The following is a 23,225-nucleotide window of genomic DNA, read 5'->3' on the forward strand; positions in this document are numbered from 1 at the left end:
GTGTACCAATCAATTAGACAGCCAGTTATTAAGCTTTGGTCTATAAGAAAATGGAGCTTATTCTCGTGTCCCTGCAGATAGGAAGGTAATCATGTGGCTGAGTCTAAAAAATGGTAAGTGACATGATGTGGAAGATGCAATAGGCCCATAGACTCACTTCCCTCTCATACCAATAAAACATCAATAATCTCCAGAGCCTTTTATACCGCTGATATGCACTTTGCATTGGAAGCATAGAGCCGTCTGATGAGTTTTAGATATCCTGGTGTCTAATTATTGATTGGCTCTCCCTGTTTGGACTGTATACAGTAGAGCTGTGGAGTCAATAACTGTTACCTGACAGTTTCACTGGCAGCAGCAGCAGCAGCGACTGAGTGGGAAATTAAAATGTGCTGCAGGGTTTTTTACAAAATCAACAAAATGCAATAAAAAATACAAGTTTGAGCACTTTATTTACAAAATGTTAAACACAATAAAATATAACATTTCAATATCATTAGGGTTTCATAAATTTATGGATATCCAACTGAATGGAATAACAATGGAAGACAAATAAAAAATAGCAATGGACTACACGAAATGACATGCTGGTGTGTATAATATTTCATACTTCGATAGTCTACGTTTTGTTTAAGGTTTGACACAAGATTAACCATGGACATATAGTGGTGTTTATACACTATAAAATGCCCCATTTATCCCAGATTTACAATTAGAAATGCTCTTTTTCAACAATACACTGCGAGTCATAGCATTTTCCAAACCCTGTTTTGCCAACACTTCCAAGTGCACTGATCTGTCCAATCTTACAAAAAACTCCACACTTATAAATACTCGCATATAAACGATAAATAATGTGCAATACAAAAGTTATTAAATAATAAATATGCTATATGCTAGTACGAAAGATTATGCAAAATAATACCAAATAAATAAATAGGATGCCCGTGAGGAGAGTGAGATCCTGACAAACAGACGAAAAATTTCCCTAAAAGTCCTTCTCTCTAAAGATGAGCTTCTACTTTCGTGATCTACAAGACTTACCTTCAAGTAACGGCGTGAAATATTCAGTCAAAGAAATTTGCGCATTGCACTTAATAATAAAAAAAACAAAAAGAAGGAACAACTGACAACCAGGCTGCGCATCCTCAAATACTCAAGAGAAATGGACAAAGCTGTATTATTTAGAAAATAATTACACAATAGCATTAATAGTAATATCAATAATACTGTAATAATACACACGACTCGCTTGGAGTGTAGTTATTAGACTAGTGAGGTAATAAAAAGAGCGCAACATAATTTTGGCACACATACACACACGCACGCACACGCACACACACACACACACACACACGCACACACAGGAACCACATATTACAAATGCGTGAGTTTAGGCGCTTCCTGAATCCTTCCCTGAGACGCTTGGTGAGAGGTGAGGTCTGTGTATGTGGGGTGGGGATCACAGGGTCCATGGTGGTGGTTTCCTGGGATCTGAGCGGCACAGCTGTAGTCCACGCTGGTGGATGAGGGGTGGGGAAGATGGCCGAGGTTGAACATGGGGCCCGAGGCTGGCATGGAATCAACAAAGTTCCCACCCACATAAACGGGGCTGCCTTGCAAATTGGCGTTGGCAAAGCTGCCGTTGCTCTGCATGCCGTGGTGTTCGTACTCGGAGCCCGGGTACCTCTTCTGTTGCGGGATGCAGCCACCCAAGGGCGCCGTGTACGCGGCCAAACCGTACATGTTCTGCTGGGGTTTGGCGAAGGACGGGGGCGAAGGCGCGTCGTAGCTGAGGCCGTTCTGGAGCTGACCAGAGTATCCAATGTGATTTGGGCCGCTGAGCGGCGGGCTCCTGTCCGGGGAGTGTCCCAGGGGAGAGTGCGCCAGCCCTTTAGACTTCTGGTCCTTTTTGTATTTCATCCTCCGGTTCTGAAACCAGATCTTTATTTGACGCTCGGTGAGATTCAACAGATTCGCCATTTCCACTCTCCGAGGGCGACAAAGGTAGCGGTTAAAGTGAAACTCCTTCTCCAGCTCCACAAGTTGTGCGCTGGTGTAAGCAGTTCTGACCCGTTTGGAGGCTGCGCCCGGCGGGCTCTTCTCATCACTCACCTCGCCACCTGTGAAGGAACCACAGCATCATCTTAGAGACATTTTATTATCAGTGAGATCATACACTGTGAGCACAGCAAGGCCCGGTCCACCCCTTCACCCCCTCCCCCTGCCACACAAACACACCAGACCTGCAACTGTTAGTCGGTTAGTCGATAAGTTCTCAACTATTAATCAACTATTCATCAACTATTTTTGTTTAATCATTCTGAGTCCTTGTCCACATTCTCTGATTTCAGCCTCTTAAATATGAATATCTGCAGTTTGTTTTGTCCTTTATTGCAGTAAACTGAATATCTTTGGGTTGTGGACAAAACAAGGCATTTGAGGACGTCACCTTGTGCTTGGGAAAACATTGAATTCAATATTTTGTACCAGATTTTATGGACAAAACAACAAACCAATGAATGAATAAATGATCAAGAGATTAATCGATAATGAAAACAATCACTAGTTGCAGCCCTAACTGGATTCACAACGATTAGTTGGTTAATCAGTTAGTTGTCGACTATTAAATTCAGCACCAGCTATTTTAATAATCGATTAATCATTTTGAGGTTCCTTTTTTTTATAGAAAAAATGTTAATTAGTTGATTAATCAATTAGTTGTCATCTAGTAAATTAATTGCCAACTGGTTTGATAATCAATTAATCACTTTGAGTACTGTTCAATGAAAAATGTTGAAATTCTCTGATTTCAGCTTCTCAAATGTGAATATTTTCTGGTTGACTTATTGCTAGGTGTAGATCTAACTGGAACTGCAACGATTGCTTAGTTTATCAATCAGTTGTCAACTAAATTATTCACCAACTATTTTTGATAATGTTTTTTTTTTTTATTATTTCATTCTTTTTTTAAGTCCAAATTCTCTGATTTCTGCTAATTACCCGTAAATATTTTCTGGCATCTAATTTTGGGTTGTAGACAAAACAAGACATTTGATGACATCATTTTGAGCTCTGGGAAACATTGATATTTTTTCAAAATTTTCACACATTTTGTGGACCAAACGACTAATCAATAATCTTCTTTAGTTATTTTTTAAGAAAAAAAGAAATTTTTTTGGGGGGGGGGGCACTTTCTGACATTTTATGGACCAAACAACCAATCGATTAATCGAGAGAATAATGGGCAGATTAATAAATAATAAACTACCTCCATCCTGATCTCTACCTGCGATGGTGCAGTTGTTGCTCTTCTGCTTCGCGTTCTGTCGAGTCTCCTTCATCCAGGGGAAGATCTGCTTGGTGAGGGCCGGTGTGGCGCTGTTGTTGGACGCGCTGCCTGATGGGGACTTCTTCTTCTGGGATGCGGAGCTGTTGGAGCTGGGAGAGGATGCGGACAGTGGAGGTGCCTGCTGCTGCTCCCCAATACTCGTGGCCTGGCTGCTGCTGTTGCTTTGACTGCTGCTCTGCCGCATGCAGTCTCCGTTCAGGTCACTGTCTTTGAGGGTGGGTGGGCGGACAGCGGAGGTCTGGATGGGACACACCGAGCCCTGATAGTCAGTCTCGATGTTAGAAGCGGGGTAGGACTGATGAGCGGGGCCATAGTTGTAAGAGTCAGGTTTGGGGTAGGTGTAACCTCCAAAGAGTCCAGAGTTATCGTAGTATGTTGCTTTCTGCATTTTGTGGATTCAAAGCCAATAAGCCAGTGCAACTCTATCCAATGGCATGGATGTTGTTTATTCACGTGATTGGTGTTTCCCACCGTTGCTCCAGTCTGTGACCTATAAAGAGAAATATATCAGGCTCATCTGGACACACATGAATGAGGCCTACACTAATTATAGCTGCACCTTCCTTAATACGAGTCCAGTTGTTTGAGATTCAGGGTCTAAAGTCATAAAATGCAACATTTTCCTGAAAAAACGTCAATTTATAGACTCTCATAAACATAATCCCTCTAAATCATCACTTAGGAAGTATGTGATGGCGGCTGTATCTGCAGAGATCCTGCCTTCTGCCTGTGATTCCTTATTTTCTCATTATTTTGCTGTGCTCGGGACGCTTTACCAACCCAAAACGTCTGTATTTGACATCTTGAGAACAATAAACTATTTTTCTGGTGCCTTTACGAACAGCTCCGACAAATCCGACTGATTCTACCTTTAAATTAGAAATTATCAACCCAGTCTACACTGTCTGTAACAGTCACACATCTCTCAGCCAGAGGCTCAAGCCGATTACAGGCACAAAACAGTTAAAGTTTAACTTGCGCTAAAAAGCACCCTCTGGGAGGCTTTAGGAGTCCCTCAGAAATAAGCTGAATCAGCATTTGACACACACATACACACAATACCCTTTTCACTAATCACAAGGCCTGACAAAGCCCGACACGCATTGTTCCCTGTAGTAGAAATATAGCCCACCAAGACCGCGTTGCGCACATGGATCACATGTTTTTACGCGCACATGAAGAAGTTGCATATTAATAATCTCCTCCTACATTATTTGTTATTAATGTTAATATAAAAATGGGGGTGATGGTATGAGTGTGTGTGTGAGCAACTGTACGAGAGAAGGGTTAGAGGGTTGAAGGGTGGGGGTGGAAGTTAAATATAATATTTCATTAGCCTCTACACATGCGTCAGCCCATATATTTTGGCTGCTTGGTTGGTTTTCTGCCTCTGATCCATTCATACAACCGTTTAATTTAATTCTAAACATAAATAAACACATTTAGAGGAAAATTCTCAAATATTCTGGTGGATGTTTATGATATCTTTAAAATTTTTTAAAAAGAAACGCAGGTCAGATTTTTAAACTAAGCTGAAACAGAAATATCAAAGGGCCCTGCCTGGCTGTACTGTATGTTGGTGGCTTGAGGAGGTGCAGCCTGCGCCGTGCATAACAATTGCACCTGTCAGTGTGGACCGCGGCAAAATTTATGACCGCAAATGTTATGGTTGTAAACGGCCTCAGAGAGGAATGAAAAGCAAAACACTCCTCAAGACTCGCAGCCCTCAGAAGTGTAAAACTAAGCGTAGGAGGAAGGCAAGGGAAAGAATTTCATACTCGGCGACTTCTCTCATTCTCACACAGAGTCTCGGTGGTTTATAAATGATGCCTCCATCCTGGCTGAGCGCGAGTCTGCAGCCAAACACCGAGGTGAAAGACAGACTGGAGATATTTCTGCTGGTTAGAAAGAGGCAGGGAATATTGGCGAAAGTGTGGAAATCGTGGGATAAAATGGTGAAACTCTTCCTAATTTTACGTTTTACGATTTGCATGTATTCCCAGGAATGTTTTGACGCATTTTAGTTGTTTTTCTCATGTAAAAATATTATAATTAGACTTGATTCGTGCGGCGTTGTTACAAACTGGACATGTTGGAATGGGACTCTGGCCTCCTGCGCAAATAATTAAGCGCACAGGCTAAGTTAAAGTCATCCCTCATGTCTGTTTTCGTGATTTAAGCCTCCCGTGAAACACTGTGAGCGTTAATATGTAGCCTAATAACAAATCACCCTTTCACCTTGTTAGCAGTTGGCTGTGCTGTCCACTCCCTTCATTAAAGAAATGTTACTCACCGAAATCTGCGCAAATCTGTTTTATATCCCTCACGCATTCATCACTGCTCCCACCTCGACCTGGAAGAGAAATAAAATAAATGTTTTTTCTTCACATTTAGATTTTTCTTTTCCTATTTTTTTTAAAATCACGGTTAGACATGGGACTAAAATTCGATTATTACACCCATACTGTATACAAAAAAATAAAGATCAGGCCAAATATTCTCCACCATTGTCAAGAAGAATTCATTCTTAGTTACTTGCATGGTTAAATAAAGGTAAAACAAAATAATAAGTAAAATACTTTAAAAAATACATTTTAAAAAATTAGTAGTTTTATCATAAAAGCTCAAGTTAAGAAAATAATTTTAGTTCAAATGGTTACTAAAAATGTACCCCCTTTCATTGTATTTTATTTTATTTTTTGCCCTGTTTAATTTGAGTAAATTGGAATTGTTTCACTGACCACATATGACACCTTTATTTAAAAAAAAAAAAAAAACTCTTCTTGCAATTGCTCGAGAGAGAAAAGTCTTACATGTGCACTTTCACACAAAGAGCCACCCCAAATATTTAGCAGTCATAAGCTTTTTTAGCTGACCTTTGGGTCATTCAGCATTAAGTCAAAGTTTAATGAACAACGAACACTTTGGTTTCAAGTGAGACCCAAGTCACAACTAAATTCAAAGCAGCTTTTCAGCGGCGACTGAAACACACGAGAAGAAGATGCTCGACCGACGGCAAGAAAGTAAAAATTCAGCCTCAAGAAAATTCAGTTCATTTTTTTTTTTTTATTTGACTGAGTGTGAGACCACGTCTGGTTTCCTGCTTAGGATAATTACTTAAAATATGAGGGATCGTGGAGATTAAAGATTCATTCGATGTGGAATATTTGTTAAAGCTGGTCGATAATCTGCGCCTGAAGTGCTCTTTGAGCACACTGGGCTGCTAGTAGCAGACATGGTCCTCTTTTCAAACAACAGTGTTTTTCGCCTACGCGCTGTTACGGTAAGTTTGGTTCACACAATGGGCCGGACTCAATGTCGAGTGTTATTATCCCAGTTAGTCGTTTCTCCTGGTCATAGCTCTTCAAATTCTGCTCATATTGTTAAGTTAAACACTCTGAGGAGGCGTTTTGTTATTGTTGGAAAATATTTCAAGTAATAACTCCTGGTCATAATACTGGAATAATAGTTGTGGTATAATGCAAGGCATGTTGTTTTTTTCCTGGAGAAAATATGAGCTGCTCAAAATGCGATATCACAAGTGACAGAAACATGCTTTCCTTTTGTAGATTTTGGTAAAAAAAAAAAAAAGAAAAAAGAAAAATCAGCAGCCATTCTAAAGAAAGACGCAGAAGTACGAGTGTATTGTTCATAAAGATGTAGTGCACATAAATTAAACCTTAATGCTTTGAAAAAAAAATAGTCAAAAATGTGTAAAATGGAGAAAAATCAAATTAAATATTAGATTTTATTATTGTGCTACTCCGGCCTAATTTTTATTCCCAACACAAAAGAAAAAAAAAAATCCACATTCACACGAGATGCAATTAACTAAATAAAAGTAATCCAAAACGTATCCAAATAGTAGGAAAATCTAAGTATTTGCCTTTATCCTTGTTGAAAATCCACCTTGGCGATCCTTTAAATCATCAAATATGAATTCATGTATAATATAACGTTGCCGGTTAACAAAGCCATACAGTTGAAACCACATAAATCACCGCAAACGCCACTGTGACGATAAGACAACAAATTAATGTGATTTACGATCCAAGAGTCAAAAAGAAAAGTTCCTCTCCTACTTCTTCTTCTTCTTCTTCGTCTTCCTCCTCCGAGCCGCTTTTCATCGAAACGTGAAATCAGCTGAAAAGCTCAGGTTCAACGTGTCGATAATATTTGAACGCGCTTTCCTCCCAAAAATTATGAATCTGCTTTTGAGGAGGCAGAAGTAGCTGTGGACTCCATATCCGCACGGTCGCCGGCGAGAGCGACATTAACAAGCATCGCCTTCCCTGAGTGGAATAAATCATATATATTTCCTTGCATTATATTAACCCGTGGTTAAAGGTTGCTTTCTGCCATGCAATTGCTTACCTGTGAATCAATTCATCATAAAACAGTTTCCCCTCTCAGTCTCAGTTCCTTTCCACGCAGTCTCTAGAATAAATCCTTCACCCTTTGTCTGTAGACAATGCTGTCCTAAACCTGATCTTGCTGTTTTTCAGACATTTCCATATACCAATGGAGACAGTATTCCCGAAAGAATGGAAGGACTCGCATTCAACTACCAATAAAAAGCGAACAAGGTATCCTTATTCCAGAAGAAAAAAAAAATCCCTGGCAATCAATCACCCATTTGGAATATACAGGAATTCAGAGCAGGATAGGCCTGTGCAGATTTGGAGCTATAACATTGGGAGATTTTTTGGTGTTTCGGAAGCTTTGTGATGACAAATAAAGGCGCTGCCTTAAGATACAAGCATATTTGTTCACGTGATTGTTCTCTTCTTCAACCGAGCCTTACCTCACCAATCCATTTTGATAAAGGGTGGCGTTTATTTCCTCATCTGAACTGTGTGAAAATGTTGCCTATTTCTTTTCATCTCTTCTTGAATTTGCGAGCATTGCAACAAGCCTGCACTCCAGCTTTTAAACACAAGTATTAAAGGCTTTTGCTGAGGTATTAATGATAAAGATTTACACATCAGGGCTTGTAGTTGCAGCATGTAGCGTGCAGTGTGTTTGCATACCTTATTGTTACCAATTTCAATGCATTTTATGTCATAGAGAAGCTTAGAAATTTACAGCATTTTGTTGTTTTTTCCCTCATTTTCTCTTAAAAAGAAATTATCCGCAAATTCACTATAAAACGTGTAAAGTGGGCCATAAACGCACCACAATTAAGCATTTTGGATAATATTGTTAAAGAATAATGCTATACTTTCTATCGATGTCCTGTTTAGTCACTCAAAAGCTACAATGATGTGGGATGTGCATTTTTAAAAATGATTTATGAAATAAAAGACATGTGGGTTTCTTTTTTTTTTCTTCCAGCTGGGACTGGATTGTATTCAAATAAACCACATTATCATCTTTTGTTTGTTGTGTCTGTCTTCACACACTGCTCAAACACAAAGAGTGGGAGAGACAGGAGTCTTCTCCTGCATGGTTTGCAATATCACTCACATAAAAGAGAAAAGCATGGTTAAATAGCCAATAAATAAATATATTGGATTAAACACCAGAATGGATTGGGAGAGTAAGAGTTTTTAGAGCCGCAGAGAGCGTCGGCTGCTTCGGCGGTGGGTTTATCTTAGCTGTGAAGAAGCAGAAGAAGGGATGCAGGACTGGTAGCGTCGCAGCATATGTTCAGAGGGTAATAAAAGTGAAAGATTTACAGTTTTCGCCCGGCCCCCCAACAGCCTCGCACCCTTTCAGGAATTACTGAGAATGATTTACAAGGAGGCAGAACTGTCAGCCTGCCCAAAAGTTCCACGACTTCTTCTCTTCTTAGAAATCAAAATCCAATCATCCCCCCACTAACAATAAAAACAGCTGAAAATCGACTGTGTTCTCAAGCAAAAACCAGTGATAAATGTGCTGTTATTTATCTTATGTGGAAACTTCAGCTATAAATCAAGATTATTTCAATTTAGCAAACAAGACACAAGAATTTTTAATTTTAATGGTGTGTCTTTTTGAAAATACTTAGACTAAACCGTTTTTTTTTTTTTTGAAAAAAGTGAATTAGGCTTTGAATAAATAAAGAATCAGTGGGCCCTGTAGAGGGGCCACACTGAGCTGTACGTGAAAGAGCATTTATTCAGAGCGAGCATCCATAAATACATGTCACTGCCCTTTAGTTTTTACCATTTATCCTATCAATCCCTTTCAAGATATATGTGCGACCCAGCAAGCCAAAAAAAAAAAAAAAGCCATTTCTGCTATATTTAATAAAAAGAAGAAGACATGCACACAGCGACTATAACCACAGTCTGTACAATTCTGCTCACATCAAAGGGAGCAATTTATCAAATATCACGACATTTGATATCGTCATTTAGCAGCTCGGGCAATATGAAAAATGCTGAAATATTTACCTACCCAAGCATCCATCGGTTCGGATGTGTCGCTACAGTGCCGGGCTACGCTTGCGCCGGGTATCGGATATTATTTTCTTGGGGGATCTCTTCAGTTTTCAAGTCTGATAGAGTCCTTGCGATTAATGACGACGCCGTGTTTCTAGGGGGACGTGCTGCATTAATTATTTAGACAATCACGTGGTCGAGAATAGAGAGCGGAGTGGTATAGTCTCTGGATTATATCTCCGAATGCAGACAGCGCACTTTAATATATCTTAGGGGGGTTGTCTGGCTCGGAGAGGCTTCTGCGAAAACAGCTGGAAATCAAATATGGCCGGATGGAGAGCGACGACGTTGTATTCCTGCACTGGGTGCAGTGTCATTGAAAATGGCACTGCCTTTGGCTCCCATTTATTGCTGTTCAGACATGTAGGTCAGTGTGGCTACACACTGTACGGTGTAGTAGGCTGCTCTGACCTGATAATTGCTGGAGGAAACTGTTGTGATGTATTTTATTTCACTCAATGTTTTAATACCAGGAGTTTACACTACTTAAACAGCTTTAACATAATAAATTATATTATAAATACCCATTACAAGTTACCTTAAAAACTGGTATTTATATTAGGTAGATTAGTTGTCCAATTGTGCCAATAACACCCCCTCCCCTCCCCCCACTCCTCTCACCCCCCTCCCTCTCCCTCCCTCTTTTCTCTCTCATCCTCCCTTCAGCATCTATGTGCAGATCATTTATGGCAGGATGGTGGATTGGTAGCATCACTTTGTCTCAGCTCCTCGCTGAATCTATGTGACACACGCTTGTATTTTTACACATACACAAACATATAAGAGCTCGTGCACGCTTATAGGCCCGCGCGTGCTCAGTGGGGGATCAGACAGTGGTCACAGGGGGATGAAAACACTGCTGAGAGGCTGAAGATTGTCTTTCCACATGTCTGTTTATGAGCACTTTTTGTTTGTATCAGAGCTGATAGTGTAGTGTGGGGGGTCGGAGGTCAGTGCTGCAGTGAGTCATGTTCAATAAAGCCATGAGGGGGTTTAATATCAAATCCGTGTAGTTGTTTTTTATGTGTGTAAAACAGTTGCTGATAAATGTGGCGTAAATCGGGTTTTGGAGCAGGGCCACCACCGCTGAAAGAGTTTTTATTCGTCAGTTTAAATTCAACAGGGCAGTAAATATCATTTCTGTTTCAGTTTCTGTTTCTATTCTAAAATGCAGACTCACTGAACAACTATTTAACAATAATGACCCCAATCTTTTTACTCATTATTGTAGTAGTCTTCATTACAGTCTTTCTTTTAGACATTTAAGTTCAAAATACAGACCATAAGAAAGACTCGTTTTGCAATAGATTCAAAGTTCTAACATAAAGACTATAGACTCACGTAACAGCTATTTTGCAAAAGAGTCAAAGTTCTAAAATTAAGTGTCACAGAGACTCACGTAACCACGATTTTACAATAAAGAGTCAAAGTTCTAAAGTATAGTTTATATTAAAGACTCGTTTTGCAATAAAGAGTCAAAGTTCAAACATAAAGACTATAATAAGGACTCACGTAACAAATATTTTGCAATAGAGTCAAAGTTCTAAAATAGACGATAACAAAGACTATTTTAACAACTATTTTACAATAAAGAGTAGAAGTTCTAAAAAATTAAGACCATAATACAGACTCATATAGGAACTATTTCACAATTAAGAGTCGAAGTTGTAAAATAAAGACCACAACAAAGACTCATTTTGCAATAAAGAGTCCAAGTTCTTATATAAAGACAATAACAAATACTCGTTTAACAACTAATGTACAATAGAGTCAAAGTTCTGAAATAAAAACTAAGACTCATGTACCAATAAAGAGTCAACGTTCTAAGACTCGTAACAACTGTGAGTCAAAGTTCTAAAATAGACAATAACAAAGAATCATGTAACAAATATTGCAATAAAGACTTTAAAGACTATAATAAAGACTCATTTTAGAAATAGATTCGGTATCTCAATTCTAAGAATCAAAACCCAATTTTCATTGAATTAAATCACATTGAAAAGCTCAAATAAGAGCTTATGGGGATGTTTTTGCGCAACCATGCGCCTCTTTCGATAAGAGCTAGTGAATGAAAATTAAGTCAAACCAATATGTAAACTCGTTCTTTAACATGTTTTTAAACGTATGCTATACTTATCGTAGACTAATGATTATTTATGCTCGTAAATTTCATATTTGGGAGGAGAAGAGGCTGAATCTGCCCATGCAGCGCACATTTGGTGCATTTGTGGATGTTTTCTAAGAGGGGTCCATATGTTCCACGTGTTTGTTACGACTGAAGAAAAACTCATTTCCCACCAAAGTGGCCCTTTTGTAAATGGCGCTAACGAATGAATTAATAACCACACACCCAAAAATAAAATAAAATAAAACAAAGTTTTGAGTAATTAGAGAAATAAATATATATATATATACCTCAGTAGGTCGGAAAATAAATTTCCTCACAATTAAAATATTTCTCGAGTGAAGATTTCAAAGAAAAACGGCGACAAAGTGGCCATTGCAATCAAATGCATAATCAGTAGAAATCTTTATTTTTTCCAATATACTTCTCGCATCTCAATGCACAATACAAGGTAAAAAGCATGTACAAAAATAAAACCAAAAGATTGCATATTGACATAAGGAGACAAATGCACAAATCAGAACCTTCTGGGGGCTTCGCCTGATATAAATACTGTTAAAACACGTGTAAAACTGTGGAATTCACGCACTGACTCTTTGCTTTGAATGCTTTGGCTTGTTTTAAGTGTGGAAAAAAACGCTCCAAACCAAAGCGAGCAGCGCCTCGGAGAGAAAATGCTGCTTGTCCGGCGGGTCAGGGGTGTTGGGGTCAGTCCTTGCGGCTGAAATGTGTCCCCTGGATGAACCTGCCACTGCTGCTTTGTCGACCTTCGGCTGAAATACCTTTTCAAGCTTCTCGTGGTGAAGACTTCAGAAAGAAGAGCTCCTCGTTCTAGGAGAGCTTCTGGGCTTTTTTGTCCGAAGACAATGACGGTACAAAACAAGAAATATCTGTCTTGAAACGTGACGTGAAAGCCCCCCTCGGTTAGCTTTAGGTGTAAATGAAAAACTCTAAAGATTCCCACATTAACTAAGACTAAAACTTTGCATAAAGCCATGCTAATAATGCACAAGAGTTCAAACATATTTTTAGATTAATAAAAGTTTAACGAATACTTTTAATTAAAATTGTATGTGTGCTATACGAAAATTTACACGTTTTTTAAACAAATAAATAATGACGTAAAATCATATTAAGAAACATAAACAATTTTACTCCTAAAATATTCTGGATGTGATTATTTCCGATGAGAAACATCCAATATCAATTCGATGCCATGCAGGAACAAATGATCTTTCATATTAGAGCTTCAGATGGCACGACTGAGCCTCTGAAAATGTATACTGTTTACACAGATGTCAGGAGAGATTTATAAGGGCACTCAGAATAGTATGCACACAGGAATGTCTTGCTTTTTGGGAATAATATTTATGCTACGAAAATTTCAAAGCTTTATTGTACAAAAAAATAAGTTAAAACATACCAGTCACAAAGATCTGAAAGATTCACCGGATTTTTGCAATTTACGAAACTAGGTTGTGTTATAGGCGTGCTCTATGGAAAATATGTTTCCTTCAAGTATATATATTGTGCGTTTAATGTGAAAAAAAAAAACTGGAATAACCTCTGTGTATGTGTGTGTGTGTAATTTGAACGAAGGACTTCCCTGTTCTCAATGAAGTAATTAAATCTTTCAACCAGCGTGAGTCCACGTGAGAAGAGCAGAAACAGTTAAAAATCCATGAAATCAGCCGAAGTTGCTCATTAAATGTCCTCAGGTTGAGAAAGGTCTGGGGAAAAAAAAGTTTGTTTCGATGTTTTTGTGTCTCTTTGAAGAAATTAAAACAAAAAAGATGCTCAACTTTTCTTTCAAACCTCAAGACTGATTGATTTTCTGACTCAGTCTTGAGTCAACACTGCTGGGGTCATTTTTGTTAAATAAAAAAAAAAAAATGGCTAAAAACGACATCAGTCCATGCAAAAGTCAGATGCAACCTTTGTCTTTTTTATGTACAGTTAATCTCTAAAGGTGAGACACCTTTGCTCTCTTTTATAATGATGTGATATCAGTCTGGTTATCCTTCTGAATGCTTTGCAGATGGCTGGAGGCTGGTGCAGATCTGCCCTTGGTGTTGGGTAGTTTGTGATCTTTCTTCCATTTCATCCGTCTGTTTTGAAACCAGATTTTGATCTGCCTTTCGGAGAGACAAAGAGTGTGGGCAATCTCAATCCGTCGCCGCCTGGTCAGGTACCTGTTAAAATGAAACTCCTTTTCAAGCTCCAAAACCTGCTGCCGGGTGTAAGCTGTTCTGGACCGTTTGGGCTCAGATCCGGTGTAATCCGGGTTCACTGGGGGGAACAATGACAACAGAAAGAGAGAAAAAAGTCACCAAATTGGGCAGCATGCAGGCAAAAACAATACAACAAGAAGAGTCTCCCTCTCCCTACCCGAGGCGCTCAAACTTTAAGGAAATTCAGGAAGCGAGAGCAGGAAATAATGAAGGATTTTAACTGAATTTAGGCAGATTTTCTGTAGATTTAAGCGTCATTACAACCGGTCAATATGTGTTTTCAGGAGCTTTCAGGCGCTCACCTAGCGGCCTATTTCCTGAGCTATAAAAATTTATGACTTGTGTAATTGGCGAGGCCTTTCAAAGACTCCCATAAATATTACACTGAATGATTCCTGAAGTACAGGTCTCAGCTGGTCCATAAGAGAAGAAGAAGAAGAAGAAGAAGAAGAAGAAGAAGCAGAAGCAGAAGAAGTGGAAATCTTACCAGTAGTTACGTGGACTTTCTTCATCCAGGGGTAAACTACTGCAGGCTGCTTGGCTTGTATCCCATTTTGGCTCTTTGTGTTTTGCTGCTGTCCACAAGTCCGGGGTCCGGCCACTTGGACCGGGGGCCCCTGCTCAGTCTGTGCGCTAAAAGGACTCGAGTGGCCGGATCTTTCGTGCACATGACCCCGTGGCTCCTGCACAGTGTTGCAGCTGAAGGGCTGCTCCGTGTAGTTTGACCGTGGGTAGATCCCTGGATGCTGAAAGTCTGTGTCCTGCGATGGACTGTAGTAGTCCGAGCCCTGATCAGGTATATAGTTATTTTGTGAATATTCCTCGCACGGAGGAAATTTGGGATCCACATACTTAGAGTTCACCATATACGAACTCATGGCCATTAATTTCTGAAGGTAGAAAATACTAATTTTTCTCGAGTTGTCTTTTTTTCCTCCCTCCATAAAGCCCTCCTACTTGGTGTCAACTGAATAAAGTTAGCGAACCATGTGACCAGATCGGCCAATAGAGGTGATGCTGGTCCATAAACGGGTAAACATACAACTAAAAGCAATTTCATCTAACATAAGAGAAACCAAAATTAGACCCCGGTGGAAAAAACAAACAAATATTGCTCTGAAACTTCTGCGCGCACATTTGGATAATAAAAAGACATGCTGTAAAAATAAGAAAATTACAAATAGCTATAATTTACTTCAATATTCAACTTTAAAATTATAAAAACAAATAAACACAAGGAATATGAAACCCTAACTGTGCATGGAGGTTGTTTTTATCCACGCAAATATAAAAGTATATGAGTTTCTGAGGTGTAACTTGAAGGCAGGGTGTTCAACAGAGAAAGCAACAAAAGATACAAAAAGCCCCATGGCATAAAGGCGGCGAATAATGACTGAGGACAATTGATGGACACTGTCTTTGTCAAGAAGGGGTCATCCAAAAGTTACACGAATCTCATCACTTCATCTGCTCTCATCCCTTTGAAAAAAAAAAAAAAAAACTGTCTCAGGAGCCTATTGGCCAGCAGCAGGAGCAGCAGCAGCCTCTGGGAATCAATAATGTAGAGACACAGGAGGGAAAAAGCTACAGCTGGAGTGTGGTTTCTTTTAGTAAATCCATTCTGGTGTTTTTTTTCCAACATACTGGGCTAAATAGAAATGCAGGCCCCTTCTTAATTACGTTTACTTTCATTTCATTTCAACATTTTGCAGATTCCCTTTAAGCCTGTAGAGTTTCAACACGCCCCTGAGCCCTTCTTATATGAAGTATGTGGTGTTGTCAGATTTACTCTCACTCGCACACCAACACTGTCATCTGACTGACAGCACATGAGGCTCCTGATAAGATGGCAATGAGTCAATAAATCGAAGTTTTTTCATCGACCATATACTCCCCTAGAATCGAATCTGTGACCGTGGTTTTATCACACAAATTCGGTTCTACAGGGTATATATAGACGACGGCAAGCGACACTGCCCACTTTTTAAGCCCCACAACCGCAGCACTTTATTTGTAGAAAGCACTTCCTCAGCCAAACAAAATTTACAAAGTGGCTCACAGTCAGGATAAACAGAAACATCACAGAAACCAGGTTACATAAGGCCATAAGAGGCATCCAGATGGGCTAAAATACACTCTGAAGAGGTTCTGTTATAAGCTGCAACAATAATTGAGTGTCGTTCTCCACTTTTAACACGTTTTCTCTAATTGAAGCAGCCTTTTCTTTCGTTTCGATAATTTCTTTTTAATGCATTTTCTCTGGTGCAAGCATCTGCTTGAGTTTTGAGGTTTGTGTGACGTCTGTGTTGTGAGTTGTAACCAAAAAACACAGGTCACACCTTAGCTTTAAAAGTCATGTCAGCTCAAAAAGAAAACTTTAAGCCTGCAGGCTCCCTCTGCTCAGGGCATTCCTGTCAATTTTGAGCAGCAAATGACAAGTAAAAGACACTGAACGAAAATATCAGCCAGAATCTGCAGGTCAAACTGGGGTTATGTACAGGTCATCTTCCCACCATAAAAAAAAAAAGGAAAACAGCTTATATAAAGGCACAGTAGGCAATATTTTCCCCAAAAAAAATATGTCTAGACTCACATAAATATAATAAATTTCACTAACAGTGTGTGGTGTTGGCTGTATCTGCAGAGACCCTGCCCTCTGCCTGCATTTTATTTTTCTCATTATTTTCAGAACAAACCCAAAACGTCGGCATTTGACATCCTGGCATCTTCCTGGTGCATTTAGGAACAGCTCGGACAAATCCAACTGATCCCACTTTTAAATAATATAAATAACTTTTCCCCTCAAGTTGTCACCTCATAATCAAAGATCTCAAATAACTGCAGCTATAAACTCATCAACAGGGAGCCGTTACAGATACTTGCTGGCTCATATAAGAGGAGCTTATCACCACTGACCGAAAGATGAGGCTAGAGGCCACGGAGGTCAAACTAAATCATTTACAAACTTATCAAAAAAGTTCAATTATTTTCGGCCCTGGTGACAGCTCAAAGGGTGCAAAAGTTTACCAGTTCCTCGTCAGCCATTAACTAAACCACCATGGCGGCTTCTGCAGCTCCTTCTCAAACACACAGGCCTACTTACAAATGAATTAAAGCTTGAGAAGGGTTGATATTAGACTCTTATTTTCCAAAATTACCTGGACAAGCAAAAACATTTTTCAAGCATATGGCATCAATGTAAGAACATTATAATTCAATTTAAACACGTAGGATTATATCAATCCGAGTGGGAGAGTTTGTAATAAATTCTTAAGGCGCCTATGACGCTTTGAGACAATAACTGTCAGATTTAAAAGATTCAATCAAAATCTCAGGTTTTCATTTATGTACTCTTCGTTTTCTTCTGTCTTTCAAATCTGGCCAAATGTGACACTGGGTTCACGTCACAGTTCTGTAAAAGTTTGAATAAACACTGAGCCAGACATTTCTCCTCTTTAATAAGAAATAAGGCGTATAGGAACGTTTTTATTATCTGCATTATATACTGGATGGTGCATTAAGTCTTTTAGTTTAATATAACGTTTTATGGCTGCAGTTACATTTTCAGCTCGAGTCAAATCGTCAAGTTTAAAGTTATAACAAGAAAAATGATGAATAAATCATAAAGTATAAAAATGAGAAGTCGACTTGTATGAGGCTTTTATAAAGCAGAGGGAGACATTTATCTCTACTCTGCAGATTTTCCATTCAAGCTGCAGCAAAAAACGCAAAATATTCGTTTCAACCTCTGTTAAAATATTAATTAAAGCATGTGTAAAAAAAAAAATTCGTCCTTGCACTTCACATCTCAGTATTTGTTAGACAGCCTGACCTGTCTTTCACCTTACCCTGCTCGTCCTGCAGACGGGTCAAAGCCGAGAATCACAACAAAAGAATGATAAAGTCAGCGTTTCCTGCCAGCTTGTGTTAAACGAAAGGCCAAGTAGTTCAGCTCGACTCTTTTTTTCATCACAATTACAGGATTTTAACATTAACGAGCTCAAATTGAGCGTTTGAGAGCAACAGGAAAACACGAGGCCTATTTAATCTAATTTTGGGGCGAAATGATGGAGCGTCTTTTTCAATGATAATAATGGAAAATAAAGCGTCAGTTCTCTGTCAAGCTTGTATTAAATATTATTTAACCATCAATGGACTGAATTTCTAGCAATAACTGCTGAAATTGGTAATTTAAAGGCCTGCAGAAGAAATGCATTATAGGCCTATAGTGGATAAAGCTACAGCCACATAATGTGAAAAAGAAACAAAAAGCAGATTTTATTTTTGTCACCTCAAAGCTTTTTTTTTTTTTTTTTTTAGCTGTTTGTAAATTTAAATCTTGTTAAAACTGAAGCTCACATTGGCATTCAAACGAATTGTGAATTGTGAAAATTGCATATAAACTTTTATTGTCTTAATTAGGCCTTCGAGATATTTCACCACATTCTCAATCTCCAAAAACACGAGTCTGGTGACAACAGGTTGATTTCATTGCCTCCAACAAAATAAGAATCCCAATGTTATCAAGTAACTAAATCACGGAGCAGTGAATCAGACCAACAACTCGAATAACACCATCCAACAAAGCATCGATTGAGTCTTAAAAGGTTTAAACCCAAATCCAGCACAGTAATCAGATTAAACACCATTTCCCTACAGCAGCAGACCATCTAAGCATCTCTGTTTGTCCTGAACACGCACTGTGGCCGCTTTTAGAGGCAGGAAACGGTATAGCCTGAGCACTATGCGTGTGACATCACACGCCCATACCACGAGCATAATGATAAAACTGTGCTTACCACAGAGACCGCCACAACACATGGCACACCGTGCAGCAAACACATCCATGCTGAAGGATAAAAAGTCAGCCTGGTGCAGCAGCTCCCTGCCAATTGAAGCTCTATTCCAACCCATCTGGACGGTCTTACTAATACACAATGAGAATTATATTTTGGCTTGTCAAGTCCCGGGCCATAAAACAAACTTTAATGGCATCACGTGTTTCCTCACAGCCACTCACAACACCGCGCAGGCCCATAAATAATCCTCAAAGTTGCACTTACTCAATAACGCCGATTACACTGATGTGCACTAAGGAAAAGTCCTAGAAACGAGGAAGCTGGGAGGTTATAGGGAGGTTGTAACTGCCAGGATACAAACAGGGATAAAATAGAAACTACTTCATTTTATTTTTGGCATGCTTACTATGTTTAGTAATTTGTTATTAATACAATGCTTGAACAAACAGTAAAGCCTAGTATCTGATAACTGGGTCTCTGAACATTAATATTAATATTTTTTTGGTCCTGGACCTGTTCTCACGTTATTAAATTCAATTATTTTAATTTTACATGATCATAATAATAATTATTATTATTATATGCACCCAGTTGGACAGACCTGCCTCATTTTACTGAGGCCTTTCGACCTCTAAAGTGCTAACAAAAACCTCAAACATGCCACATTTGTGCTCAAATTCATTTTTCTCCCCAGTGAATCTGACACAATAAGACTGATGTCATTCATTCATCCGGGCCAATCCCAGAGCACAGAGCCTTTGTGCCCCTCCTCTCCTCTCTTTTCCTGTGAAAGCTGCAGACAAGCTGATGATGTTGAGGTTTGCTTGGCTGCCACTGTGAGGCAGGTATGATAAATGGAGGGGCATCAAATCATGAGGCTTGTCACTTTTTACATGCATGTTAAAAAAAAAAAAAAAAAAAAAAAAAAAAAAAAAAAAGGTGATTTCCCTTAAGATAATTTGAGGGTAAACCTCCCTGTGTGCATAGCCTCCTGGGTGTTTTAGAAGTGGCTGCACTTCCTGCTGTTAATTATTGGCTTTCATGCGGTTTTATACCTGGAAATACAGTCATTATACTTTCAGCTCCATCAGTTTTCTTAAAGGCATGACATGCAGGATTTTTTCTATAAACAAATTATAGACTATAAACATAATCTCTGCCAATCATCATTTACGATCCACTAAAAGTGTGTGGTGGTGTATATACTTGCAGAGACCCTGACCTCTGCCTGTATTTTCTTATTTTCTGAATATTTTACTCCATTTAGGAGTGAAATGTATTTGACAACCTGGGAATTAGACTCAACAATCAACTATCTTTCTCTTTAGAACATTTACTTTAACATCATCATCATCATCATCATCATCATCATCATCATCATCATAAAGAGCATGTCATTCTCGCTGTTTTAACTCTCAGCAATGTGTGTGAGAATGTTGAACCAGTGTCAAAGAAGCTGTTTATTCAACATCTTTAACTGATGTGGTCTCTGGTAATAAAGTGTCCACTGTGCTGTCTGTATGAGATGAATTAATGACAATACCTGACTGTTTGTCTCCTGCTATAATACATCTAATGGCTTTAAAGAGCACTTAAACGTTTAACATGTCCACACAACACCAAATGCAGCAATAAATGATCAGAGCAGATGATCTCCTGTGTTAACAAATGCCAAAACTGGTGAATTTTCTCACACACAATTCTCCAAAACCACTTTCAAAAGTGAACCACGTCACATGACCACGTGTCTCAGCCAATCACTGCGCCCAGGAACCTGCGAGTAACAGACTGCTGACCGGGAGAAGACAGGCTGACTGTTGGGCAACAGCGCCTTCTGCTGGCATTTTAACGGCTTCCCCCCTTTTCCACTGCAAAAAATGTCCATCAGTACTAACAAATGACTTCACCTAATCATGTTAAGGAAATTATAGATACAGATGTGCAAGAGGGAAGGAAAAAAAATGCCCTTTGGAATGCAAAGTACTTTAAATTATATATCTATATTTTGCAATATTAGGTTTATTAAAGTAAGATGGCTGATCAACCTTGATGCAAGACTTGGATTAATTAAGCTTTTTAAACAAATAAAACTGCCGTTAACAAAAGAAGAACCATATCAACCTTTTGCAAAATTATCTTCCTTAATTTTTGGATTTGTAGACTGAATATCATAAAAAAAATAGTGTAATGCCAGTATATTTTACAGTGTAGATGTTATTATTTAAAATTATTAAACACATTAATCAAAATAATCTTGTTGCTCATGGTAATGGTGATAGTTATACAGAAAACAATCAATTAACTAAATGTTTCTCTCGCTGGAAAATAAATCATAGAAATAATAACTATTTAGTTTTTCAGTTTTTGTTTTCTTTACTTAATTGAGAGAAACATTTGTTTTAAAGCTCTCACTGTGTTGCACAACAGTCCAGGATGGATGATGAAAATTGGACTAGACTACATGTCTAGTGGGGATTTAAATAAGGGTGGAAAGGGGGAAAAACCACATCCATTCATGGAAACTGCTATCTGTGAAAATGTGTGCAGGCCCTGCGGTCACACATTGTTCTACAACATAATTACATGCAACAAACACATGCAGTAGTGATGAAAAATATAGCATATTGTCAAATTAGACAGCACATCGTGAGTCCTGTCTAATTTTCCCAGCCTTCTACTTGTGCCTGTCTTGCAGGGTCCATTTTGCCGCATTGCAGTAAGGCTGTAAATACTTTCGCAGCTGCCTGTCAGGCCACAGTGAAATACTGTCTTTGTTCAGTTGGCCCCATCTCCAGGCAGCTGAAGACAGCTATGAAAACTGAACTTCTTCCAGGCTTGCATATGTGGGATATAGCAAAGCAGATTTTGTTCTGTGGCGATTATAGTGCAGCATTTTGAGCAAGTGAACAGTATGTGTGAAAATGTAGACTTCGCCACATGCAATACAGGTTTTCTGGTAGCTAAAGAAACGCAAAAAATAACATAATTTTGTGTTCACAGCCGAAACTGACAAACTGGAGAATATAAAAAGGCAATAAGCTGCTTCAAAATGACAACGAAATGGTGAATGTTTGGTTCAATATGGAGCTCTCTTCTAATTGGTGCACTCAGTTATCTGCATCAAAAAAAAAATACTGCTCAGACTTCTCAGACACCATCATCACTGACACATAACGAAAGATACATTTCTGCACAACAATCTTAAAATATGAAGTTTTAGCCACATAGAATACACTCCCGAGAAACATTAAACCATATTATTATTCCTTAAAATACTTATCTTTAATTCTTGCAGCAAAATAATAGTAGTGAATGCACATTTTCATTAATACTAATATCATTATCCACCTTTTCTGCGTGTTAAGTATAAAAACAATTTATTTCAAAACATTCAGCAACATGTGAAATCACTAAATTACTTGAGAGCCATCACCCTGCTGCTAATTTACATGACTAATGAAACAGGAAGCTGTCAAACTTCGCATGCAGACACATGAGCGTAAATAAAGTCCATTATCACACAGAAAGCTTACCTATATCCGGGAGGTAATCCATGTTTATTCTTTGAGCTTTACTTCTGCTGCGGTGCATTTTGATAAAGCTGTGAAGCGCCTGTGCTGCTGCTGCTGCTGCTCTGTGTGTATGAAGAGGTCAGATATGTAGAAAGTTGAAACGCTCCTCTTGTCATCCGGCAGAATGAAGCAGCGCAGTGCCGCAAATATGTGCTGATCAGACGTTTATGAGACGAATGCAATTTTTAAGAAAGCCGACCGTGGCGTATCGGTTTGAACGCCATAGACGCAGAATGCAGTGGGAGAAAAAAATCGCCTGGGAAATCAGGAAAAGAGCCATGAAGACGTTTGCCTCTCACACATGACCAGTGGCATCCAATGACAGGCGATGGAGGCACATAAAAAGGTCTACTACCAAGTTGTAAATTGTCCCCTCACAAAAAGGAATTTCGACTGCAGCAATTCTCCCCATCTTTGCGCATAATAGCAGAAGCCCCTCTGTGTCCTCTGGAGAAAAACAAGAGGGTTTTTTTTTTCCCCCTGCCCTGTTTTTTGTGTCTACAGCTGAACCATAAAACGATGTAACTTTAAGTGCAAAAGTGGAATTAGACTGCAGCCTAAAAGGTTTAAGCTTCATCACAATGCAAATTCTTTATTATAACACAGAAAATATATCATTTTTAGGAAAGAAACTCTAATTTGTTTTCTTGAACATATGGAAAAATCATGATGACGCAATGTTTTGCTGGAAATGAAAGGCGGCATATTTCTGTTAAAG

At 38.9% G+C, this 23,225-nt stretch overlaps 2 protein-coding genes and 1 long non-coding RNA gene across 6 annotated transcripts; 1 reads left to right on the top strand and 2 right to left on the bottom strand.

The window, feature by feature from the left end:
* Positions 1 to 433: 433 nt before the first annotated feature.
* hoxd3a (homeobox D3a) lies at positions 434 to 22,807 on the bottom strand. Of its 2 annotated transcripts, none has more exons than XM_084725108.1 (4): positions 22,469 to 22,807; positions 5,646 to 5,705; positions 3,272 to 3,842; positions 434 to 2,123 (listed from the first exon to the last, which is right to left on the bottom strand). In XM_084725108.1, the coding sequence occupies exons 3-4, from the start codon at positions 3,738 to 3,740 to the stop codon at positions 1,378 to 1,380; spliced, it is 1,215 nt and encodes a 404-aa protein (XP_084581234.1). In that variant the 5' UTR covers positions 3,741 to 3,842; positions 5,646 to 5,705; positions 22,469 to 22,807; the 3' UTR covers positions 434 to 1,377. The 2 variants fall into 2 exon arrangements, with proteins under 2 accessions (XP_084581234.1, XP_084581235.1); XM_084725109.1 differs by having other exon boundaries at positions 3,290 to 3,842; positions 22,469 to 22,798.
* On the top strand, positions 4,167 to 8,728 carry LOC146322949 (uncharacterized). 2 transcript variants are annotated; one of them, XR_014771321.1, is made up of 2 exons: positions 4,167 to 5,307; positions 7,858 to 8,728. It is a non-coding gene; the product is annotated as an uncharacterized LOC146322949 (long non-coding RNA). The 2 variants fall into 2 exon arrangements; XR_014771320.1 differs by lacking the exon at positions 4,167 to 5,307 and adding an exon at positions 6,462 to 6,635.
* On the bottom strand, positions 12,292 to 19,066 carry hoxd4a (homeobox D4a). Of its 2 annotated transcripts, XM_084725111.1 has the most exons (3): positions 18,936 to 19,066; positions 14,624 to 14,924; positions 12,292 to 14,194 (listed from the first exon to the last, which is right to left on the bottom strand). In XM_084725111.1, the coding sequence occupies exons 1-3, from the start codon at positions 18,978 to 18,980 to the stop codon at positions 13,896 to 13,898; spliced, it is 645 nt and encodes a 214-aa protein (XP_084581237.1). In that variant the 5' UTR covers positions 18,981 to 19,066; the 3' UTR covers positions 12,292 to 13,895. The 2 variants fall into 2 exon arrangements, with proteins under 2 accessions (XP_084581237.1, XP_084581236.1); XM_084725110.1 differs by lacking the exon at positions 18,936 to 19,066 and having other exon boundaries at positions 14,624 to 16,008.
* Positions 22,808 to 23,225: the final 418 nt, after the last annotated feature.

This window comes from Lutjanus erythropterus, chromosome 8, assembly GCF_056507025.1.
Source record: "Lutjanus erythropterus isolate fLutEry1 chromosome 8, fLutEry1.hap2, whole genome shotgun sequence".
Classification (NCBI taxonomy): Eukaryota; Metazoa; Chordata; class Actinopteri; order Lutjaniformes; family Lutjanidae; genus Lutjanus; species Lutjanus erythropterus.